Source organism: Dipodomys merriami, unplaced genomic scaffold (assembly GCF_024711535.1).
Source record: "Dipodomys merriami isolate MVZ:Mamm:240054 unplaced genomic scaffold, mDipMer1.0.p SCAF_4, whole genome shotgun sequence".
Lineage (NCBI taxonomy): Eukaryota > Metazoa > Chordata > Mammalia > Rodentia > Heteromyidae > Dipodomys > Dipodomys merriami.
The window spans coordinates 25491407-25517614 of NW_027205603.1; the positions used below are offsets into that span (position 1 = coordinate 25491407).

At 36.4% G+C, this 26208-nt stretch overlaps 1 protein-coding gene across 6 annotated transcripts in view; it reads left to right on the forward strand.

Annotated features, from left to right (window-relative positions):
* Nucleotides 1-26208, forward strand: part of Sntg1 (syntrophin gamma 1) — an 807695-nt gene that overhangs the window by 619672 nt on the left and 161815 nt on the right. For all 6 annotated transcript variants that reach the window (XM_069990696.1, XM_069990699.1, XM_069990700.1 and 3 more), the window contains one exon: nt 11594-11723. In XM_069990696.1, the coding sequence (XP_069846797.1) occupies nt 11594-11723 (130 nt within the window). The remainder of the gene's footprint in view (nt 1-11593; nt 11724-26208) is intronic.

Sequence of the window (26208 nt, forward strand, 5' to 3'; positions counted from 1 at the left end):
ACTTCCTAAAGTCATTTAATATATTTGTAGCTTTTTTGTTTTTTGTCAGTCATAGGACTTGAACTCTGGGCCTGGGTGCTGTCCCTCAGCTCTTCAGCTCAAGGCTAGTGTCTACCACTTGAGTAACAGCACCACATCTGGCTTTTTCTGCTTACGTGGTGCTGAGGAATCAAACCCAGGGCCCCATGCATGTGAGGCAAGCACTCTACCATTGAGCCACCTTTCCAGCCCCATTTAATATATTTGTAAGAGAAGTACATATATTGATGAAATATATATGATATATATAATACACACACACACACACACACACACACACACACACACACACACACACACACACACACACACACACACTCCTGTCTGTGTTCACCAGAGAGATCTGTGTCAAGGACTGAGAATCAGGTTCTTGAAAAATACCAAAAGTTTGCCAGGTACCAGTAGCTCGTTCTTGTAATTCCAACTACTCATCTGAAGATCACAATTCAGAGCCAACCAATCCAGGCAGTAAAGACTGTGAAACTCTTATCTCCAATTAACCATCCAAAGCTGAGGTTCAAATGGTCGAGAGGTAGTCTTGAGCAAAAAAAAAAAAAGCTCAGGGACAGTGTACAAGCCCCAAGTTCAAGACCCAGGACTAACAAAAAATTAAATAAAATAAAACTGTTAACAATATGAATGCAGGGAGCCTTTGATTCAAAAGGGCCACAGGTTCAGTTCATGGGTTCATATTGAAGAAGAGAAAGACTCGAGCTTAAATGTGAGCCTAAGCTAGGTGTATATTTGGCTTTTATTTTATTTCAGGAGGTAAATGATGCCTAATATCCACAAATACCTAGCTCCAATATTCAAAAGTGCCAGGAAAGATGATCATTTAGAAGAAATATTTCAATTTTTCCATAGCATTTTGAATACTGAGATGAAGTTTTATACTCTTTCATAATTAGGTTTAAATATACTTAGTGCATTTTCTAAAGATACTTTTCTAAATATAATTTGTGTTCCACAACAGGGAAGTTCTCCACGCTAAGGTACTTGGGTAGCTTTTAGTTTTTTTTGGTCTGTTACCTATTTCTTTTTATTTACATTTCCTTTCTTTAACATTTTTTTTCTCCATATATATTTTCATTGTAAAAATACTGTGTAGAGAGGTTACAGTTACATGAGTAGGGTAATGAGTACATTCCCTATCCGCATTGCTACCTCCTCATTTGTTTTTCCCCTAACATCCCTCCCTCGCTACCTCCCCAACTCTTCCCTCCCTACACCGCCACCCAAAATTATAAAGTTTGCTTTCAACATAGTGTCTTGTACATCTCATTGTTACAATGGGTCAACCTGTATTCTTATTTAAGCATTTTGTTATATCCCTTCCCCCTTCCCAAATTATAAAAATGTATATAAAAGATACAGGACACCAGAATCAGATACAGTGACAATAGGGGTTATACTGTGGGGTAAGAACTTACACAAGAAACAAAAGAATCACATAGTGCAGTATAAGTACATTAACAACAATAGCAAGAAAGAAAAAAACCATGGTGTCTCTGTCTTGGAGGTCATTTTGCTTAACATCATCTTATATGGTCATATGTACATAGCTTTTGACCTTTTCTACTTGTCCTAGAAATGTACTGTTATTGCAAATAATGGAAACCAGGGGACTTGTTTCTTTGGGCCTGGCTTACTTCACTTAATATATGTTTTTCCAAGACTTTCCATTTCCTAAACAATGGGGCAATGTCATTCTTTCTGATGGAGGCATAGAATTACATTATACACACACACACACACACACACACACACACACACACACACACACACACTATATATATATATATATATATATATATATATATATATATATATCACATTTTCTTGATCCATTCATCTACTGAGGGGCATCTGGGTTGGTTCCATATCTTAGCTATGGTAAATAATGCTGCAATAAACATAGTTGTGCTGGTAGCCTTAGTTTGTCCTTGTTTGTGATCATTTGGGTAAATGACCTAAAGTGGGATTGCTGGGTCACAGGGGAGCTCTATGTGGAGTCTTTTGAGGAACCTCCATACTGCTTTCCAAAGTGGCTGGACAAGTTTACACTCCTAACAACAATGCAGTAGGGTTCCCTTTTGGCCACATCCCCTCCAGCATGTGTTGCTAATAGATTTCTTGATTATAGCCCTTCTATCTGGGGTGAGGTGGAATCTCAATGTTGTCTTGATTTGCATTTTTTATGGCTAGAGAAGTTGAGCATTTCTTCATGTGTCTATTGGCCATTCTTATTTCCTCTTCAGAGAAGTCTCTCTTTAAGTTTTTAGCCCACTTATTAATCGGGCAGATGTTTCTTTGAGGATTTGTTGTTGGGGGATTTAATTTTTTGAGTTCTAAGTATCTTTTAGATATGAGACCCTTGTCCATTGTATGACTAGGGAAGATCTTCTCCCAGTGCGTGGGCTTTCTATTGATCTTGCTAGGTGTGTCCTTTGCCATGCAGAAGCTCTGCAATATCATGCAATTACATTTGCCAGTCTTTCTTTAATTTGTTGTTTCTTGGTCTCTCTTAAGAAAATATTAGCCTGTGTAAGGAGCCCTATAGTTTCTCCTATTCCTTCCTGTAGTTTTTAGAGTGTCTGCTTTTATTTTGCAGTCTTTGATCCATTTGGAGTTGATTCTGGTGCAAGGTGATATATGGGGATTTAGCTTTAATTTTCAACAGGTGTTTAACCAATTTTGCCAGTACCATTCACTGAAAAAGCTGTCATTCTTCCATTCTATTTTTTTAGCTCCCTTGTCAAAGATTAGGTGACTATTATGTCTGTGGGTTCATTTCTGGGTCTTCAGTCCTATTCCATTGGTCTTCAGGTCTGTTTTTGTGCCAGCATCAATCTGTTTTTATTACTATAACTTTGTAGTAGAGTTTGAAATTTGATATTGATATTCCTCCAGCACCTTAGCTTTTTGCAAAGGATTGTTTTTGCTATTCTGGGTATTTTATTGTTCCATATGAATTTTTGGGTTGCTTCTTCTATTTCATTAAAGAATGAGTTTGGGATATTGGTAGGTATTGCATTGAATTTGTAGATAGGCTTTGGCAGTATTGTTATTTTCATGATGTTAATCCTCCCAATCCAGGAGCTTCAGCGCTTCTTCCATGTTCTTAGTTCTGCTTTAATTTTCTTTTTCAGGTTTTTAAAGTTTCATCATAGAGGTCCTTTACCTCTTTACTTGTTAACTCCTAGGTATTTTATGTTTGTGGAGCTATTAAAAAAAACGTTGATTTCCTAATTTTAGCCACACTCTTCTCATTATTGACATGCAAGAAAGCCATTGATTTCTGAGGGTTAATTTTATACCTTGCTAATTTACAAAAGTTTTGAATCAGCTCAAGTAACTTGGGAATGGAGTCCATAGGGTTCTTTAGACTCAAGATCATTTTGTCTGCAAAGAGGGAGAGTTTTAGTTTATCTTTCCCAATTTGCAGCCCCTTTGTATCTTGTCTTATTGTCCTTCCTGGGCATTCTAATACTATGTTGAAGAGGAGTGGAGTGAGCAGACATCATTGTCTCATTCCTGATTATAGAGAAAATGGCTTTAACTTTTTGCTATTAAGTATAATGCTGGCTGTAGTTTTGTCATACACAGCCTTTATTATATTGCCCATTATGTGTTCAATTGATTCCTAGTTTTTCTTTCTTTTTCTTTTTTTTTTTTATTGGGGGGGGAGGTCTAGTCGTGGACCTGAACTCGGCCTGGGCACTGTCCCTTAGCTCTTCAGCTCAAGGCTAGCACTCTACCACTTGAGCCACAGCACCACTTCCAGCTTTTTTTTTCTGCTTATGTGGTGCTGAGGAATCGAACCCAGGGCTTCATGCATGCAAGGCAAGCGCTCTACCACTGAGCCACTTTCCCAGCCCTCCTAGTTTTTCTAGAGCTTTCATCATAAAGCGGTGTTGAAACTTGTCAAATGCTTTTTCTGCATCTATTGAAATAATCATGTGGTTCTTATCCTTGGTCTTGTTGATGTGATGAATTATATTAACTGATTTGTGTATATTGAAAAAGCTTTGCAACCCTGAAATTAATCCTGTTTGATCTTGATGTATGATTTTTTGGATGAGTGTTTAAGTGAATTGGCCAAAATTTTGTTGAGAAGTTTTGCATAGATGTTCACCAATGAAATGAGTCTATAGCTTTAACTAAACATCACTATGCCATAATGTGAAATTTGGGAAATTATGTAATCATTAATCACAATGAAGAATTTAAAAAATTTTCAAGTAATATACAACTGAACTACATTAGTGAGTCATACAATGTAAGGAAAGTAAGATTAAGATCAACATAAAATTAGGATAATTGTTACCTTTAGTGGGGAGATGTGGGATTTTGGTTATGAAGGAGTACAATAGAGCCCTGGGGTGCTAATTCACTTCTAGCTCCTGACATAGGAAATTGTCATGTAATATTTCCTTCATAACAAAATAATGGTTGTAATAACTCAGTTTATGCAGTGGTATCATATCAAAGGTTTGAATTGGTATTTTCTTAGCTATTAATAATATAGAGCATTTTTATATATTCAATAAACAGTTGAATATAAAAAAATGAAATGGGTCAATAGTTCTCTGCCTGGTTTTGGGATTAGGGTTATGATGGCTTTATAAAAAGAGTTTGGTAGTGAATTTTCACTTTCAATTTCATTGAAGAGTTGGAGGAGTATTGGTATGAGTTCTGCTTTGAAGGGCTTATAGAATTCACCTGTAATCCATCCGGTCCTGAACTTTTCTTGAGTGGGAGGTCTCTTATTGCTGTTTCTATTTCAATGCTTAGTATGGGTCAGTTAAGTTGATTTAAATCATCTTGGGTTTAGTTTGGGCATGTCAATATTTGCTAGAAACTCGTCCATACCTTTCAGATTCTCAAACTTATTAGCATAAAGTTCTGAGAGGTATCCAATTACTAAATTCTGAATCTTGGCTGTTTTTGTAGTGATGTTCCATTCTCATCTCTGATTTTGTTTATTTGAATGTGTACTATTGTTTTTCTGATAAGGATCTGTCAATTTTATTAATTTTTTCAAAGAACCAACTCTTTGTTTTGTTGATTCTTTCTATAGTTTTTTTTTACTCTAATTCATTTAATTCTGATTAATTTTTATTATTTGTTTCTGTCTACTGGATTGGAGTTTAGCTTGTTGCTCTTTTTCAAGGAGCTGTAGGTGCCTCATTAAACTGTTGGTTTTATATCGCTCCAATTTGGTAATGTAGGAACTCAGAGCTATAAACTTACTTCTGAGTACTGCTTTTGCTGTGCCCCAGAGAAGCTGAGTTTTTGTGTTTGTTTGTTTTTTTTTTAATATTTCATGAACATTTGAATTTCCTTTCCAGTCTCTTCCACAAAACACTACTAGTTCAACAGTGTGCTGTTCAGCCTCCATGTGGTACAGGATTTCTCTTGGTGGCTTTTGGTGTTGAATTCTACTTTTATTCCCTTGTGGTCTGAGAGAATGCAGGGCATAATTTCTGAATTTGAACAAATTTGGTTTGCGACCCAAAATGTGGTCTATTTTGGAGAATGTTCCATGCATTGCTGAGAAGAACATGTATTCTGCTGTTACTGGGTGAAATATTAGGTAGATGTCTGTTAAGTCTTGCTGATCTATGCAGTTGTTTAGGTCTGAGGTTTCTCTGTCATGTTTTTGCCAGGTTGATCTATTGAGAAGTGATAGTGGTGTGTTAAAATCCCCAACAATCAATGTTTTTGGATCAATGGGTGATTTTAGGGAAAGTAGTGCTTCTTGGATTAATTTGGGTGCTGCATTATTTGATGAATAGATATTTAGAACTGTAAAATGTTCCTGAAGGAGAGAACCCTTAATTACTATGTAACGACCTTCTTTGTCTCTTCTCACTAATTTTAAGTTGAATTCTATTTTATCTGATATTAGGATTGCAACTCCCACCTTTTTATGGGGGCCATTTGCTTGGAAGATTTTATTCTAGCCTTTCACTTTCAGAATATGTTTGTTTTTGTGGTCAAGTTGTGTGTCTTAAATCAGCAGATAAAAGGATATTGCTTTCTGATCCCACTAGACAGTCTATATTGCTTAACTGGAGATTTAAGTCCACTAATATTGAGACTTAGAGGTGTTTGGTAGTTCCTGCCATGTTATTCAACTTCTTGCAGGATGTGCCAGTTGGGTTCTTCCTATGCTTCTTGGATTCTCTGTTTCAGGACGGTTTCTTGCCCTTTTTTGTGCTCTTGTTGGTTTTCTATGTGTAGACATCATTAAGTATCTTGTAGGGCTGGTTTGGTGGAGATATACTATTTCTGTTTTTCTTTGCTGTGGAAGGTTGTTTGACATTCCATTATGAAGGAGAGTTTAGCTGGGTAGAGTATTCTTAGTTGATAGTTGTTTGTCTTTAGCATTTGGCATACATCATTCCAGGATCTTCTTGACTTAATTATCTTGAATAGTTGTCTGTTCTTTCTCTATAATATGTAGGCTGCCTTCAATCCTTGAGATTCAATCTTCTGCATGGTCTAACCTACTGTCAAGACTTTCTATATGTTTATTTCTTTTTCTTCTAATTGGTCAGATTTGATGGCTTCAAATTCTTTGTTGGAACTTTGTTTTAGATCTTGTATTGACTTCTTTACTTCCTAAATTTGGTTTTCAGTGTTCATTCTCAAATCCCTTAGTTGATTGGTTATGGTTTCATTGGACTCCCTTTCTGTTGGGCTTCATTCAGCATTCCCTTTGTGGCCTCCCTGGCTTGCTCCAGCTATCTGTTTGTGTATTTCATGAATGACTCAATTATTCTTTGTCTAATCTCATCCCACTCACGCAATTCCTCTATTAATCTCAGATTAGCCTCATCACACTCACGATATTTCAGGACATTAATCTTTAGTTAGTTTCATCACACTCATGCATTTTCTTACCATGCTCACAGTGAGACCTTTGCAGGCTTTCAAACTTTTTGTTCAGCATGTTTACCAGTATTTTTTGTAGAGCATTTTGGGAACTCTCCTCTGGGTTATTCATTGACTGCTCTGTTGCCTGATTGTCATGAGCTGGAGTTGAAATATCTGGACTTGCCAGTTTTCTTGTGTTTCTGCTTGTTCTGCCCATTTGGGTATGATAGCAAAACCGATTCTTAGCTAGAACACTATTTTAAGGCAAGCATCAGCCAGAGCCCTGTAGTTGCACAGATTGTTTGATCTAGTCAAAATATGTACAGATACCATATAGTTCAAAAGATACAATCTAGTTCAACAACAAACAGCTAGGGATCAATAGACTAAAAAAATTAAGGAAGGGGTCAGCAGACCAGAAATATAGGTTTAGGGAGAATTGTGAGGAAAAAATAAGATTGGAGGAATGTATAGAGGCAAAGGGAGGGATAGCAGGAAAGGTGAAGAGAGATAAAGAAAAAGGAAAGATTAAAAATAAAAAATTTAAAATGAAACACATAAAAACAATGTAAGTATAAAGAAATAATTCTACAATTAATGGAGTTAAGGCTGGGAGGTTGTGAATCAGGTGATCAATATCTGAATTAAGTATGCACACAATGAAGGGTAAGGACTATTAATCAAAGAAAGATATATATCTGGGAATGAACTGAACAGCAATTAAGTAATACAAAACAACAACAACAAAAATAACCTAAAAGGACCAAAAGGGAAAAGAGTATAAAGAGAATATCAAAAAAAGAAACAACAACAATATCAAAAACAAAAACAAAAAAATAAAATAAAAATGAAGAAAATAGACAACAGTTTAAAAAAATTAGGTAGAAAAAAGTTTTTCCAAAAAAAATTGGGGTGTGGGGAGGGCAAGTGCAGTCATTGTCTCTCCCCTGTGTCGGTAGCCAGTCTCTTGGTGGTGGAGTCTTTGGTTTGCTTGTGCTTGGTTGTCTTGTGGCTTGGTTGTTTTCTTAAATCAGTTTATTTGAGCAGGGGGAAGGAAGCTCTGCCTCACTGGGAGGTTTATGTCTCTCCTCCCAGGTTAGGTCAGTGGGAGGGTGATCTACTTTGAGTATCACAAAAGGGCAAGGTGGCTGTTTCCTCTAGCTTTGAGTTGCTGTGAGGGGTGCTAGGTTGTAGGTTGAGCTACGGCCTGTCAGCTTTACCCTGAGGGGCTAGCTCCTGAGAGACTCAATCAGCCAAGCCTGGAATCTATCTCAGGATTTTTTTTGGGGGGGGGGGGGCAGTCGTGGGGCCTGAACTCTGGGCCTGGGTGCTGTCCCTCAGCTCTTCAGCTCAAGGCTAGCGCTCTACCACTTGAGCCACAGCGCCACTTCTGGCTTTTTTCTTTTTGCTTATGTGGTGCTGAGGAATTGAACCCAGGGCCTTGAGCATGCAAGGCAAGTGCTCTACCACTGAGCCACCTTCCCAGCCCCTATCTCAGGATTTCTGTGTACCAAGTTTCCAATTGCTCAAGGGCTGGAGTTGCTTCCAGTGCAGCAGCTGGGAAGGGTAGCCTCTGGCTCTGTTTACCAGCTAAGGAGAGTCTGCCCTGCCCTTGCAGAGCTGCCTCTGCTTGGGAGAGGCAACTCTCCCCAAGGGTGGAGTTGAGCCCTGCCACAGGTCACATTGTGCTAGCTGCTCTGGCCTGGTCTGGGTCAGTAGCAAAGTTGGAGTTTTTCTTGGTGGTGGGGGAGGGGCTACCTTCCTATCGCTGCTTTGTTAGAAGGGGTGAGGATGTCTTGGGGTACTCACGAATTGTCGTCCATGTCCACAGTCTGTGACTATCTGTGGTAGACCGGATGAAGATTTCTGCTCCTTGTCGGTTCTTGCTGGCAGGAGTAGAATTCACTCTGGTGCCTTTGTCCTGGGCTCTCTGTTTTGAATATGACGACCAGCGGCAGCCCCCACCGCCAGCAGCCGACCCAAACCAGGGTTGCTTGAATCTGTGTCTTTAACTAAGCTGCCTAAGTTTCCTCTCTGGCCAAATTCTCTGTACTAAGATAACACACTTGGTGTGTGTTTCTAGCTTTAAATTTTCCACTGGAATACTAATATTGGTTTCTATGGAAGAGCTTGCTTAGCCTCCAGCCTCTCCTCTGCCATCTTCTTCTGTTCTCTGGGTGTTACCTATTTCTATCTATTAAATTTATACTTGAACCTTGCAAGAACTTGATACAGAACAAAATGTAATAAATCATTGAAGATTTTGAGGGCAACAAACTGTAGTTCTTTTGTAAACAATGTAGGGAGTGTTATTTAATATTCTGTAGTCAACACAAATGCAAATCAAAATCATGAAGGTGCTTGGACTGGTCATTACAATTTCTAAAGATAGGATTTCTTGAAATTTTCAACTGTGACACACATAAAAATATCATTTATGTTTTTAGCCTAATTATTAATGGGGTGGCCTGGGCACTGTCCCTCAGCTCTTCAGCTCAAGGCTAGCACTCTACAACTTGAGGCACAGTGCCACTTCTGGCTTTTTCTGCTTATGTGGTGCTGAGGAATTGAACCCAGGGCCTCATGCATGCAAGTCAATCACTCTACCACTGAGCCACCTTGCCAGCCACAAAAGGGAGGGTAAATTTTTGAGCTCTAAGTATATTTTAGATATAGCCCTTGTCTATTTTATAACTAGTGAAGATCTTCTCCCAGTGTGTGGACTTTCTATTGATCTTGCTAGCTATGTACTTTGCCATGGAGAACCTCTGCAGTTTAATGAAATGCCATTTATCCAACATTTCTTTGATTTGTTGTGTTTCTGGGTCTTTATTGAGAAAATTTCAATTTGTGCCAAGGAGCCCTAGTGTTTTTCCTATTCCTTCCTGTAGTATTTTCAGGGTATCTGATTTTACATTGAGGTCTTTGATCCATTTGGAGTTGATTCTGGTACAGGGCAGAATATAAGGATCCAATCTCAATTTTCTACACTAAAGACTTAAAGAGAGAGTTCTCTGAAGAGGAAATTTAAAAATGTCCAATAGACACAGAAAGAAATTTTCAACATCTCTTCCCATAAAAGAAGTGCAAATAAAAAGTACATTAAGATTCCACCTCACCCCAGCTAGAGTGGCCATTATCAAGAAAACTAATAATAACTGATGTTGGAAGGGATGTGGCCAAAAGGGAATGCTATTACATTTTTGCTGGGAATGTAAATTTGTTCAACCACTCTGGAAAGCAGTATGGAGATTCCTCAAAAGACTAAGCCTAGTGCTTCCCTATGATTCAGCAATCCCACTCCTGGGTATTTACCCAAATGACCACAAAAAAGGCCATACTAAAGCTTCCAGCACAACTATGTTCATTGTAGCCTTATTTATCATAGCTAAGATATGGAATCAATCCAGATGTCTCTCAATGGATAAAAGTATTTAAAAAATTGGTTTACATACACGCTGGAATCCTATATTTCCATTAGAAAGAATTGCATAACGACATTCTTAAGGAAATAGAAGACTTGGAAAAAAAATCTTATTAAGTGAAGTAAGCCAGACCCAAAGAAACATAGGATGCCTGGTTTACCTTGTTTGTAGTAAATGGTATATGTCTAGGATAGTTCAAACAGAGGATCACAATAGCTCAATGCTATGTACAAATGGCCTTATAAAATGAAAACAAGAGATTTTTGGATTTTTTTCTTAGTGTACTGTATGCAGTTATTTCTTTTTTCTTTTGTTCCCCCACCTTTCTGGTTTACCCCCTGTTGTCACTGTTTTATTTTAGTACCCTTTGTATTGTACTGTATATAAATTTATCTGATTTGCATATAAGTTTATCTAATTTGAGGATGAGAAGGGTATCACAGAAATGGTAAGACAAATATCAAAGGATGAACCAATTCAAAAGTGATACTCAGAAGACACCATGTTGGAAATTAACTTTTCAACTTAAAAGGAGGGGAATATGGGGCAGGAAGTAGGAGAAAACAAGGCAGGGGTAATGATGTTCTACAAGAAATGTACTCATTATTTGTGTAACCGTAACCCTTTTGTACATCACCTTTACAATAAAAAAGAAAATCTACAAAAAAAAAGAAAAGAAAAAGAAAACATGGTCATTGAGACACAGAAAGGAGACAGGAGCCCCGGCTTTCAGCCTTTTTTAAGAGGATGTATAGGCTGAGTTCACCATGGATAAGAACTGACAAGATGCTACAGCATGGGAAAGTCAAGTGAATTTTAAAACATCATGCTGAATATTTGTGTTTGTGATCATTCTAACGTCAGTCAGAAAATGCATCAGCAAATGCCAAGATGACAGTAGCTGAAATTACAGAATGTGTTTAATTTCATATTAGGTTGGGAAAATAATACTTCCAAAATTTCTTATATGCACTGCTATTTAATGCTATGTCTCACATTTCTATGGTTGTCTGTATTTACTTGAATCTAAGGATGCCTCCTACTTGCTTGAAATTATCTCATATCTAGGTCTATGCAGGTTGTTTCATCTAACAGCAGAAAGCTGTATAAAAGGAAGTGATCACATTTGAGTTTGGAGGCTGATGCTTATATGGATTGAAAGAAGAAATTTTCCACAGATATTGTCATGTGTTTGCATACATGAATGCATGAGGTGTTGATTTCTTTTTCTTCTTTCATACCTGCAGGCAGAACGCCTTTCAAGTTGTTGCTGTAGATGGTGTCTGCAGTGGAATTATTCAGTGCCTCTCTACAGAAGACTCTATTGACTGGCTACAAGCAATAGCAACTAATATTTCAAACCTCACCAAGCACAATGTAAGTAGTGTTTCAAGGAGTAACTATGTATGTAGCTATTAAGATTTCTGGCCTTCACAAAATGTTTTAATATGTACTTACCATCCCATCAACTTGGTGCTCATACAAGAAAGAATCATTTCATGTCTTTTGTGAAACCCCTTCTGGAACACTGATTAGAAAAAAATTAACTTTAGAGTCTCAATATGCTATTAGTTCAAGAATTATGTCCCATATAGGTTTTCTTTAGCAAAAATCTCAACTATCTGTTTCAGTTACGTAAATCTAAGAATTTAGTGCCACAACACTAAATATACTAGAATAAAAATCCTGGGCTAATTCATAACTAAATTTCAAAAGAGTAAATTATTGATTGCAGAGTTGAATTATTTAAAGTTGGTGGATGCAAGTGTGGAAAGAGTTAACACAGACATTGGTGTCTTGTATGGTAATTTGTAGGCATAAAATAGATGTCATTGTAAATCTATTAAATTGCATAGTAGAGCTGGGTCTCTATTTTCAGAAATTACTCTCATATTTTATCTATCTCTAAACTTTTTCTTTTGTCATTATTTTCATATTTTATCATTTCCTTATGTGTTATTAATAAAATACACTCTCCAGATTACTTCCAAAGGTGTAGTCTGAAAATATATATATACCATAAACCTCACTTCATTAAATTGTGATTTTGTGTGTGCTAGGACTGAGGCTTGAACTGATGGTATCCCTTACCTTTATTGTTTGGGCTGCTGCTCTACCACTTGAACTAGTGCTCCACTTTTAGCATTTTGGTGGTTAGTTGGAGATAAATCTTGGATTTATCCCCCTAACTGTCTTCAAACTACTATCCTCAGATCTCAGTCTCCTGCGTAGCTAGGATTACAGGCATGAGATGCTGGCACCTAGCCATTTCATTAATTACTGATATAGTATCATTATAGAGTGTTCTATTAATATGTGTAAAAAAATTCTCCATCATTCACATCTTTGTTGACTTCTCTCCCTAAACTGTTCTATGACATGTTGGAGCTTTTAAGAAACCCTCACAGAATTTCAGAAATATGTAGAAATAGATGCATCAACTAGTAAATGTACAAAGTTTTCTTTATGTCTATGGTCTCCACTGAGCCCATGTATCTTTGTTGCTCAGATGTTAATTTGAAACCTAAGGATGGAAGCAAAAAGAAAGACAGCCAACAGTTGTGAGGGACAGATGTCTTGTTTTCAGATCACAACTGTTTTGAAGAATGTCATTATCTATGCACATAGGTGCTCTAAGTAGTGAATATAGTCAAAGAATACACAATCAGTTTTTCCAGAAAATGCCTAAGGTTGTTTCTGATGTCTAGATTTTGAGTTTGGGGGATGGAAAATCACATCTCAGCTTGGCCTTTAACACCTTGTCATCTGGCCTAAGTCTCCTTCATGTTTGAATTAAAGTCATGTGACACAAGTGTTTTCAAATGGGTGTGCAGTATACCTTCTGTCTCATTGCTTACAAGTCCTTCTACAACATCCATTCTCAATACTCAGTGTCATATTACTATTTTAATTATGGTGCTTTTAGCATATGTGAAATTTTATCTCACTGTAGTATCCATAAAGATAGATTCATGATTTTTGCTTTTTTTGTTTTGTTTTGTTTTTTTTGGTGGTCCCTGAATAGGTATAAATACTCTTATATCCTTATCTGGGGGCATCACCCAGTAAGGAGAGATCTGATTATGCCTGGCTTTGGCAAGAGAAATGATTCTCTATGGTTTTGCTAGTGCGGTGTTGCCCTGTTAGAGCTAAAGTTTTGATCCAAAGGAACAAATGAAGGGACAAAAGAAATCCATTGTTTCCCTATGGATTTTGCTTTTTCTCCTGTGTTGCAAGAGTCTTTTTAGGTATAATCCATTCTATTCATATTGACGATTTTATTGAAGCAATATTTAGAATGCTTTGAAATGTTGTCTTATCCTACATGTATGAGAAAAGGTATTTTTAAGAACAATATGTTAAGGTTTAAATTGTTAAGATTTTCTCTGTACTTAAAAACCACATTTTCATTGGCCTAAAATCATATGGACGCTCTCATAAAATCTATTTCCAGGAAACAGTTGAGCAGAACCATTGACAGAGTTTGAAAATTCAGTTCTTGAGTTAAATAAAAGAGAAGCCTAGCACCTGTGCCTCCTGTAATCCCAGCTACTCAGGAGGCTGAGATCTGGCAGATTACAGTTTGAAACCAGCCTGGTCAAAACAGTGTGTGAAACTCCATCTCTAGAATAACTAGGAAAATGCTGGATTGAAGGTGTGTGAATCATGTAGTATAACACCAACCAAGCAAACAAGCCTCGCATGCATGAAACTGAGTTCAAAACCTAGTATTTCCAGTAAATAAATACATATGCAGATACAAATGCCATTCAACTCTGTAAGCTTAAGGAAGGAGAAACCAACGTTTATTGCTTGTTTAATAGTCCTGTAATAAGTGTTCAACAAGGCATTTAGGAAATCAGGTAATGCTTTATACTACCTTGTTTTAACTGCTTGGAAATCCATGTGCTGCTACATTATAAGTCATCTAGTTTTTTTCTTTCACTTTGCTGTCATTCTATTTTAATTTCATCTTTTTTTTCTTGTAATCAACTCTCACTCACAAGTACTCACAAAGTAGTCTGATATGTAAAGTTCTACACAAATGTTGAAAAGAGACAGGACATAGCAGTAAAACTGTGAAAGTCACATTAATGTCAGAGAAGGCATGCTGCATACCAGTTTGAGCTCTCAGTTTTTCTTATTCCAAAGTATATATACATGGCATAAATCCACAGATGTAACCTTTTCTTCACTTGTCATATTCTGAGTCAATGGATGAATGGCTTATCCGCTATTAATAAGTGCAAAAGAATAATAAGACAAATACACAAAATAGTACTGAATAAGCCAGGCTGTGATGATTCACACCTGTTATACTAGCTACTCAAGAGTTTGAAATCCAGAGTTTTTTGGTTCAAAGTCATCTGAGGCAGAGAAAAATTGTGTGTGTGTGTGTGTGTATGTGTGTGGTTTATCTTATATAAAAACACATTTGAAAGCTGAAATACACATAAAACAAGTTGTATATGTTTTCAGAAAACTACATGACTGAAAGATATAAAATATACTTATAGGTGTACAAATAATAACTAGAAAGGACATTTGAAGTCAGAACATTTCAGAGACGTTTAATAATGATTCATTTTTTAGAGTAAAGACAGAAGAGACATGATTGAAGGTATAAGCAAGCAAAAAAAAAACATATGCCATGTTAAAATGAGTGGAATAGCCCATGACTGACAAGAAATTACTTGAATAATATGTTAAACATTTCCTTCCCTTTGCTCACTGACTTAACATTTGTGATTTTCCCACCCACTTGTATATAATTTCACATTGAAGAAGAGAGTGAATTTAGCAACCCACATTTCCCTGCCTCCATGGCAGCAGTGGTGTGACAGACTGGCTATAGAACATCGTGGGCTGGAGTCTCCTCCCTAATCCCATCATTCAGGATGTCCTGCAAAGGGCCCTGACGTGGCATGTTCCCCTGATGTGCCCATGACCTTGTCTAAATATCACATGCCTGCTGTCACATGAAAATGAAGAGAGAAGAAAAGAGTAAGTAAGAAATGAGGGGGAGAGAGAAAAGAAAGAAGGTGGGGAGAGGGAGATACAGCTGAAATAGAAAACACAGGTCAACATACAGTAGTATTATTTTATTTTTATTTATTTCCTTTGTCTTTGTTATAATATACTCTTTTTGCAGTGGGAAAGCACAGCAACAGTGGGTTTAATTCTTCTTTGATACAACTGGAAAAAATAGCTAATTTTAACGGAAAATAGTTACTAAATATAATTAAAACTGTAACCCCTGTTCATCACCTTTACAATAAAGATATAAAAATTAATTAATTAATTAATTAAAAGTAACTTCTATGTATTGGAAATGCCCCATACAAATCTAGGGGGCAATTAAGTCATTTTCAGGCAAACAGCATAATGGAAGGAATCAGCAAAAAAGAACAGATATTTGGAAAGGAAATATTCAAGAGTGCTTTTTAGGTATACAACACACAGTTAACACATAATGTAGTGAAAGACTGACATGAGAGTAGTCCAATTTATGATGTTTGTATGAAGTGGTAACAAATTTTTGTAGCATTCAGATAAATAAAATCAAGATAGATAATAAAAACTCATAGTAAGTAAACATTAAACTTTGATATCCCACAAATACATGTCATATTTACCAAACAAATTCCCAATTATTCAGAATATGTGGTTTCAAAATTATAAGAAATAGTATAAAACTAGTGCTCATACAAACTAAAAGAAGTCCACAAAACAAGAAAAAAAGAAACAAAGCAAAACAGAAAGTTAGACAAGCAGGAAGCACATAGATGATAGTTTAGGTTCATATATTCTAATTATAATAAACTCAAGTAGATCATATGTAAACAATGTAGTTTTACATACAAACTAATCATTTCTATATAAAATCAATCAAAATGAAAAACAGTATATACAGTATCCTTTTAGAAGGGAAATTCTATAGCCTCCTTTACAATGTTCACTAGAAAATGGACACATTACCTTGCCCATGTAACTGTAACCCCCCTGTACAGTATCTTTACAATATACAATATATATTAATAAAACAAATAAGAGAAACTCTAGAATGAAGATATTGAATACACGAAAGTTCCCAAAACTATAATGCAAATAATGAAATATTTAGGAATGTTGCTAATTTCCACAAAGTGAAATTTATAGCAAGCATATTACTAAAGATAGATTATATCACTTCAGAGTAATAAAACAATTCATTAGGAAGAGGAAACAAATTTAAATGTTGATATATGTGGTTTAAAAATATTGATCATGGAGCCAGGTGGCTCACACCTATAATCCTAGCTACTCAGGAAGCTGAGATCTGAGGCTCACAGTTCAAAGCCAGCCCTGACAGGAAAGTCCATGAGACTCTTTATCTTCAATAAACCACTAGAAAAACGGAAGTGGTGCTGTGGTTCAAGTGGTAGAGTGCTCGCCTAGAGCTGAAGAGTACAAGGACAGTGCCCAAGCCCAGAATTGAAGCCCCACGACCCTCCCCCACAAATATGGATTTATAGATAGATAGATAGATAGATAGATAGATAATGTTAATTATAAAAGTAGACTAAAAGAAAAGGACATTAAGTCTACAGTCTCAGAACTAGAATCGCAAAGTACCTAAGGACTGTCCACAAGGAAATGGAATGTGAAATATGAATTATAGAATCAGAAGAGGAAAATAAGATTTATGCTCAGCCTTCACTATACATGGTAGACAGTCATTACCATCTTCTTTTATCATGGGTGGGTAGATATTTCTCAGTGAGCTGAGAATTCATTCATTAAACATTTAGTGACACTTGGCTATCTTCCAGATCTCTCTGCCAAAATAATCCTGCTGAGAATCTTACCATCTAATATCTGTCCCATGAATATCCTTTAAATGCTGTCCAAGGAGGAAGAAAACTGCATGTATTTTTAATTTTTCTTTTCTAGTTTTATAACAAGTTACAACTTGGAAAGAAAATTGAAAAGGTTATTTCATCAATAATTCAAATATATGACATGAAATTGGATTTGTTTGGTCAGATTTTAACTGTAACAAACTGTAGAAAGCAGAATTAAATTTCCACATAAGCCAACTGTATTTTAATCTCCCTAATCCTGTGAAAATGCTGCAACCCATGACAACAAAGCATTAAGTTTGAAGATATAATTAACATTTTTGATCAATTGATCTTAAAATAGGGAGATTAGCCCACATTACCCAAGTGGGTCCAAAAGAGATTCCAGTGTCTCAAAAGTGGAAGAAGGTAGAGGATTAGCACCAAACATAGCAGTGCAAAACAAACCTTGTATAATGGTGAAGCTTTTGAGAATGGATAAAGCATTTTCAGAATAACCATTAAAATCACTATCATAGACAACAACATAATATTCACATTATTCATCAATCCAACTTTAGACCAGAATTCACAGATCTTTTACATAATAACTCATGTCATTATGAGATCAACCTATTGTAGCCATTGCATTCACTCAAACTGAAGGAAAAACTATCTTTGGAGTTGGGAGAGTAACATCTGTTCTTCTCAGTGAAAGAAAGCATGTTTGGAATCTTTCAAATGTCACAGAGTTGAGAAATGAGAGGAGATTGAAAGGATAGATGCAGGAGTAACTGCCAGTGTCTGGAAATCCACCATGACTGAAGTCACATATAATGAGGGATGGTAGACAAAATTATAGAGTGCTCCAGTGCTCCTAAGGAGTCGGTTTGCCTGAGTGTGATCACAGTTAAGTTATATGGGACTGTGTGCGTTGCCCTTTCATTTTCAGGACTTAACACAGTATATACTGAACAAACTGAATGATTCAATCCATTGTTCAAGAAACACTTGAAGGAAGGGTAGCTGAGAAATGGAAAGAGGAAAGTGAGAAAACAGCATTGAACTATTGTAATTAATGTGGTTAGATTAACAGTTACCCCTATGAGGTCCTGTGTCAGATCCAAATAGCCAGATGTCCTTATCTTGAGGCCCCAAACTAGTGCCTGGATTTATGAACACTCACCTTACCTTTTCTCCTTCACATCTATAATCCACATGCTCCAGGCCAGTTCTTACAACCATTTCAAACAGACCAGGCCTTTAATATACTCCCTCATGTTAGTCCCTTCCTTTCTCCAGCTGCAAGTCATTCCTCACATTATCTATGTATTACCATTGGTAACTTTAATTCTGACCCCTACTAGACAACTCTAGCATTCCTTCCTACTAGATAACTCTAGCATTCGTGTGGACCTACTATAAAGTATTTTAATCTATCAGCAGGAGTGAGTCCTTAGCTTATTCTGCAGGCTCCCCTCCACAGGGCTTTCTCCCAAATAAATATGTGCTGGTGTTGAGTGGCCATTCTATGTGTATTTTGAATCTAGTGCTCATCACTTGTGAGCTGACATTTAAGAGTTAAGAAAAGTAGTTGCACACAGGAAGAAGGAGAAGCCCTGTCCCAGGTAGATGTTCCCAGTATGAGATGTGTGTAATTCTCTTCTCATGTTAAGACATCTAGAAAACATGTATGTTGTTGAAATAAGAATTCATGTAAGCCAGAGTTAAGAGATCAGGGTAGGAAACTGCCATTTAGAGATACCCTTGCTTCTCCATACTGGAAGTATCAGGAATCAGTGGACTGGAATACATAGTGGAAATAAATAATTTCTAATAAATTGACTGCAAATAATGGCGAATACTTTCGAACACATTTATAGATTCAACAGCTCATTAAGAATATGTTGATCTGTGTACTTTCCTGAAAGTTTATCATTGAAAAGATTCAAGGAAGTTATGGAGTCTAAGCTCCCATCTATGTTAGAAATATTTCCAGCAAAGCTCCCTTTGGACAATGTCATACTGGAAATCTTTCAGAAAGGGAGCTTCTGCATCCTGATGCAGCAACTGAATCCTTGACAGCCGAGTATTAGGCAATGCTTTCTCATGATGAATAAAAATTTGTCTTGTAACTTTTATTCATTTGTACCAGTGCTGTCTTGGGAAAGACACAATAATTTAATTTCCTCATTCACTTGGCAGTTTTTCAGAGGCAAGAATCATATGTTCCAGCCCACTTTTTTCTTCTGCTTCCTTTTTTTCTCTTCAGTACATATATTGCAGACTGCTTATTCTTTTCTGGCAGATCTTTTGCAACTTTGCATGTTCTGGTACCTGTCTCTGGATGTTGAAGTTCTTAATTACAGGAATTCCTCAATTTTTCTTTTTTCTGGGTGTATGTTATTAGAATTGAGTAACATGTCTTTGCTCTCTGAATCACCTATTTGTAGCTATGAGTTGGTCAGGTTCTGGAAAAGCAACTCCACGAGTAACTCCAAAATTCCTCCTGTGACTGACTTCTTATATCTGTATAATGTATTTGACACTAGTTAAGTCATGATGCCATATGTAACACTTGAAATACAGTAGGAAAACTATGCACTTTAAAAAAATGTAAGGCAGCAAAAGGAATGAAACTTGTAAGGATGCATTGGGATATTCTACATAAAAGTAATATTGAAAGATATCTAAATAAACTGAGTTTGAGGATAGTAAAATATATACCTTTTAATATTCTGCTAGTCAAAGAGAACCAAGTCTACTGTTTTCCAAAAATAGTTTTATGTTATAAAAAAAAGTTTTTTAACTGCATTGTTTTTGTACTGGGGCTTAAACCCTGGGCATTGCACTTGGTAGGCAAGTGCTTTTACATTGAGCTCCCAGCCCAGCCCAAAGCATGAGTTTTGAAACTATGAAGCTTGTTGTAAAATCCCAACTTCTCAACTTATAAGTTATGTGGACTTGAACTTTAATTTCCTTCACATAAATCAGTGCTAAGTAACCTTCAGACACTGTGAGGATAAAATTGAAATAAGTGCTTTGAAATTCTGCCTCTTACATAGCTCCTGACATTTTACAGTTTTCCTCTAGTCAGTCGCATTCTAAATTAAATGATTTAATTCATAGGTCACAATAATACTTACATGCTATTTGTTGTATATTGAATTGATCTATCCTTATAGAATATTCATTTAAGTTGTTTGGGTAACAGAATGATGATAAAACTGACCTTGGTTTAAATTCATGTAGTATCCAAGCTATTAAGCAGTGCAGAGTTCTCCATCTAAGTTAACTCATTTGTGAAAAACACAGAGGAAATGAAATTTTCTCCATTAGCTACACTTTCTTGAATCAGTCCTTCCCAATCATTCTTTCCTACTATAATACTAAAATGGTGCTGATTCATGAACAGAGAATTCCTCCTGACATTTCTAAGTTGCCAACGAAAAATGAGAAAGAAATTCCCTCTTCTACTTGCAGCTCTTCCATATAGTCCATAAGGGGGTAATTTATTGGAATAAAATATGTGACTTTAAATATACAAAATATGTGTGTATATACATGTGTGCGCATATACAAATGTTATAATTGGTTAAAGCAAGGGAATATTATACATTGATTGAGAAGATGGTTGTGGCTTTATTTTTCCACCTGCAAGAATTAAGGACGGCAGTACTTGCTAAGTTTCAGTGATTCAAAGGTGCCACAAAGACCTTAGATCTGTAAACCTTTCCTGCCACCATCTGTAGAATGCTGATTTTTTAAAATTCTATTTGTTACTTCACACATATCAAATCTATGAAAGTTTAAAAATATTATTTCAATGTTCAGGACAAGAAAGAAAAGAAAGAAGGATAAGCGGAGCCAGGCACAGCTGTTGCCTTCCACCTAGGAAAGAGAAATTTCCCCAGAAATATTTTATTTCGTTAGTGATCATTTCTCATCCTAAACTCAGTCTCCTTGACAGACCTTACCGTCCTTGAGAGTTGAAGGGAAAATTTGACTGATGTGGCCAGAAATTTTCTTCTACCCTATAATGAGATAACAACAGAAAAAAATGATTGTGAACAGCTTTTGAAAGAATCAAAACCACAGTATCTACTAAATTGATTAATGATGAAAAGGTAATACTCTCAAAGGGGAGAAGAAGAAGGACCAGAGTGAGAGAGGGAGGGAAAGGAGAAAAGGAAAGGGGAGAGGGAAGGGGAGGGGAAAGATGAAGGGAGGGAGGGAAAGGTGAAGGGGGGAAAGGAAAAGTGAGGGAGATAATCTAATCAGCTATTTGCATTTACTCAGTAGAGCTTTAACCCTTTCTTCCTCTATTTTACATACTTAGCTAATCAAATGTAAATCATATGTTTGATCTAGAAAGATCTACAGTATTAGAGAGCACACACACAGCAAACATTTTCTTCTATAAAGATATTGTCTGTCTCTGAAAAGCTCAGAGTAAAGATTTCTGTTATGTCAGCCACATTGACAAGACTCAACAAAGCTTGTAGGTGAACTGAAAGTCAGGATAGAATAAAGCCTTGCAGAAAGGAGATTTTTCTGTAAATGAGCTAAGGGCTGTGATCAGAGGTTGTGGAGTGTGCTTGTGACAGGCATGGGTGTCACTTCAGGAGACCTTTTCTTGGTCTTTATAGCGGCTGACACATCTGAGTTCTTAGATGTACTTTTAGTGCTCTTGTGTTGTTCTCTGTGAGGATTTTTTCTTGTACATCACAGTGTGAGTGTCAGACATGTAGATGTCAACTAAAAATGGGTTGCAGAAAATGAAATTCAACAACTATGGAGACAATTGCCTAAATAAAAATAAGATCAAGGTCGAGTTGGCTTACTATAATGTATGCAGACTTTTGGCCATCCTATTTTTTTACCTTTTTATATAATGAGAGTTTATTTTGGTAAATTGGATCTGAAAAGATGCCAACAAAAGAGCCTAGTTTGTCTCCTAGAAAATTATACAACAGAAGTCAGTTTCTTTATTAAAAAAAAAAAAGTAAGTTTTGATGTTGCAAATAATCAACCATCTTTTATTTATTGCAACCAAACATATCATCGATGTTAAATTCATGATGTAATCATAATAAATTAGCCCAGAGTTATTGTTCATAATGATATGCGCATGAATCAGCTGGCCCTGTTTGCCTCTCCCTGCCCCTTTCTTCCGGACCAGAGCATGCTAGCTTTGCTACATTCCAGCAATCTTCTAGCTATGGAAAATGCCTAGGGACCCCACCCTCACATCCTCACCCCATTACCTTTCCGTGCTTTGGTCTTCATTATTTCACGGTGACAGGAGCAGATCCTGGTCTTCATTATTTCACAGTGACAGGAGCAGATCTACCCTATCTATCAGATGCTCTAGTCTCAAGATAACCTAATGGGATATGGACAGGATGTGTCCATCTAGACCAAGACCAGTAGCAAGAAGAAGCCAGCTAATAAAATGCTCACTCTTACTTACCAGCTGAATTATCTTGATTGGAGAAACAGCTATGGTATGAATTTGTAGACACATCGCAGTGAGACATATTCGTGCACTCAGGCTGCTGAGAACAGCTCAATGACTCAGGCATCTTACTGCCTGGAGTGCTTGTGGTAGCCTGCCTTGCTTCCTTTTAGCTTTTATCCTTGCTTCCTTGGGACTGAACATTCTCCCTCAAATACCTTTTACCATATCTGACTTTGTGTCATACTCCATTTCTAAGGAAGTGGGGGCTTTTACCTCTACATGCTCATCATAGGACATAAAATTATACAGAGATATAGCTGAAGTCTGCTAAGTGGGTGGATAAAAGACTTAAGCAAAAATCACCATTTTTGCAGTTGCTTGGCTCATTATATTGTAGACATATTTCATTCAAAAATGGAGCTTCAAAGCTGATGTTGTCTGAAGAAGCGGTAAAGGTGGCCATATGTCATACCTGAAGGTTTGCCTTGGCTTTTCACATCAAATCATTACATTTCTTTTTTAATGATACTGAAAAAAAATTTTGAAGAGTAAATTTATTATTATTATTATTATTACTATTTCTATTTGATATTGCCAGTTGAATTCAGGCCTTGAGTCAGAGCTCCACTTCTGGCTTCTTGCTAGTTAATTGCAGATGGTCTCAGACTCATGGAATGGCTTCAAACTAAGATTTTCCAATATCAGCCTCCTGAATAGCTAGGATTAAAGCTTCAAACTAAGATTTTCCAATATCAGCCTCCTGAATAGCTAGGATTAAAGCATGTGCTACCACGGACTCAGCTTAAAACTATGTTCTTATACTAACAGATAAAAACAATTTTTGTTTTTTTTCTGAAACCCCTGCAGACAATTTCTCTTCTACTTTTTCTATAGCTTCTTATATCATATTTATCCCAAAGACCTAGAATTATTTGTTGAGTACCACCAACAAATAATTTTGACCATACGTTATAGTTATATTTCCCATTCCTATGAACCTTCTTTGAAGAAATATATTCTGTTTAGATTGGTTTTGTTTGTTTTGTACCCCATGCCTGAGGCATTGAGCTTGGCTCTACAGTGATGTCAGATTAAATTGTGCAATCTTGTAGCTACCCCATCCACAAGCTGAGAACAATTCACCAAACAATAAAGATAGTGACACAAGTAAGGTATTTTTCTAGTTGAAACTTTCTGAGAACTCTGTTAATCCTGATTTTAGATATAATATGCACCACATTCTTATTTAAATTGAGGCCAAATACACATGCTTATGAAACATGCCTGCAAACAAAAAATGGAATACATTGTGGCATTGACATATCAAGCAATTTCCCTATAGCTGTGGGTAATCTCAGTGACAATATGCAGGCCCAAACCTACTCCAGCCCTTCTCCACACACAGAATCCTGACAATGAAAGACGACAAACCCAAAGTTCATACTTCTCTGATAGTAATGTTGGGTGCCCATTCCTCACTGGTGCCTTGGGTTTAAAGCATGGATGTTTGTGGGTGGAGTAATGTTTTCACTTCTGCATCCTTTATGTGCATATACCCAGTGCTCCAGTGCACAGGGTTGGGGGTGGAATGGTATGAACCACCTTCAAATTCAAACCAGTTCTTTCTGTCTAAACCAAATAGATTGTTCATTTCTAGAAGATACCTCTACATCAGGACATCTTATACAGATTCATGCATATTTTCAGCCAAAAGTCCTCAATAGCCTTAGTTTGTTTCTTTGCATTTAGTAGTATTTCCTTCCCTTGCTTTTTAGCTGCTTTACTGTGGCGAACATGCAATGTGGAGATTTTCTTGAGACAATATGTTGGAAAGGAACTGTACAACTTGGGGAAGGGAAAGTGGGAGAAAAATGAGGGAGTGGGTAACAAGTTTGATAAGAAATGTACTCATTACCTTATATATGTAACTGTAACCCCTCTATACATCACTTTAACAATAAAATTTAAAAAATAAAATAAATGTTGGTACTGGGGTTGAACTGAGAGCATCACGTCTGATAGACTATGGCTCTATCAAATTGACCACAGATACTGTCATTTGGTTTTGAGTTTTGTTTCATAGATAGAGCCTTGCTAAAACTTTTCCCAGACCATTCTAAGTCTGAATTTCCTACCTTTGCATGTGTCTCTACAGTAGATTTACTTTTCAGATACACACACACACACACATACACACACACACACACACACACACACACACACACACACACACACCACACACATACACGTATTTGAACAAAAAACAGTATCCTTTTCAGAATGCTTGTTGCTCAATCACAGAATTGCAATTTATATTTAGCTACTAGTTGAAAATTATTACTTTTAACACTTGTTTTGGGTGACAGTTGTTTTAGAAGTATCTACATATACAAATTATCCCATCTGTTAGCAGTGCTAATTTCACTTTTTCTTTCCAATTTGGTTGATTTTTTTTATCCTTTTTCTTGCCTATTTAGTTTTGCTAAGACTGTATGGAATAACAGTGGGGAAATTTAGCATTCCTGCCTTGTTTCTGAAGATGTGGGAAAGCTTTCATTTGTCTACCATTGTAAACAATTTTCACTGTGAATTTCTTGTACATGACTTCTATTATATTTGGAAAGTGCCGTTCTATTCCTACTTTCTTGAGTAGTTTTATGAAATGGTTTGTATCTTGTCAAAAGCATTTTTCTACTTCAATTGAGATGTGTGTTTTCCTCATTCATTCTGTTAATATGGTGATCTATATTGATTGATTTCAGAATTTCATCTATAAAATACTAGCCTATAAGGAGCAAGTGCACAATATAAGAGCAAATCTGAAATGTCATCTGTAATCATCTACATTTTATCAAGAACATGAAATTATAATAATGTGCACATTCATTTGTAGTGTCCAGTTGCATTATGTGACAAATTATGGATTTAAAAATTTCCTCTATAACTGGATGGATATAGTTCATTAACAAAAGTCAGGGAAAGCAGATATTAGGAAATAAAAATGAGAAAGTATATGTAATAGTTTACTGATTGATCTCTATTCCTGTGTTTCAGAAGAATGTTTCTTTTTAAGCAGGAATCATGTGCTATTGCAGTGAATTTGCCATTTCTACCAGTATTGGAATATTGACAATTGTTAGTGTCTTAGTCAGTTCTAATTTTAAATTTAGCCATTTGGTGTTAAAAATTTTTTTTACATCTTTTTCTTCTCAATACCTTGCAGAGATTATGTCTTTCAGCATTGCCCTTGTGACTCTTCTCTGAAGCTCTCTTCACCTGATTTGAATGTCTACCTTTCACCTGATGTACTTGTTCTATGGCTCTACCCATAACTCTAGCATATGTCTTACAGAGCTTAGTGTCATATAGTATTTCTAGATGCTGACTCACCAATACCAACAGTGTGGAAAAGTTTAGTGTGCAGTTATTTCCCATAGTTATTACGTTTCTGTTGTATGAAATCACTTCTGATGTAGAATTCTGTGACCATTTGGATAGGCTCTAACATTTCCCCATCTATGACCTCCTATATGGTGTTTTCTCTAACACCCCACCATCTATGAGCTATATTTTTCACCCA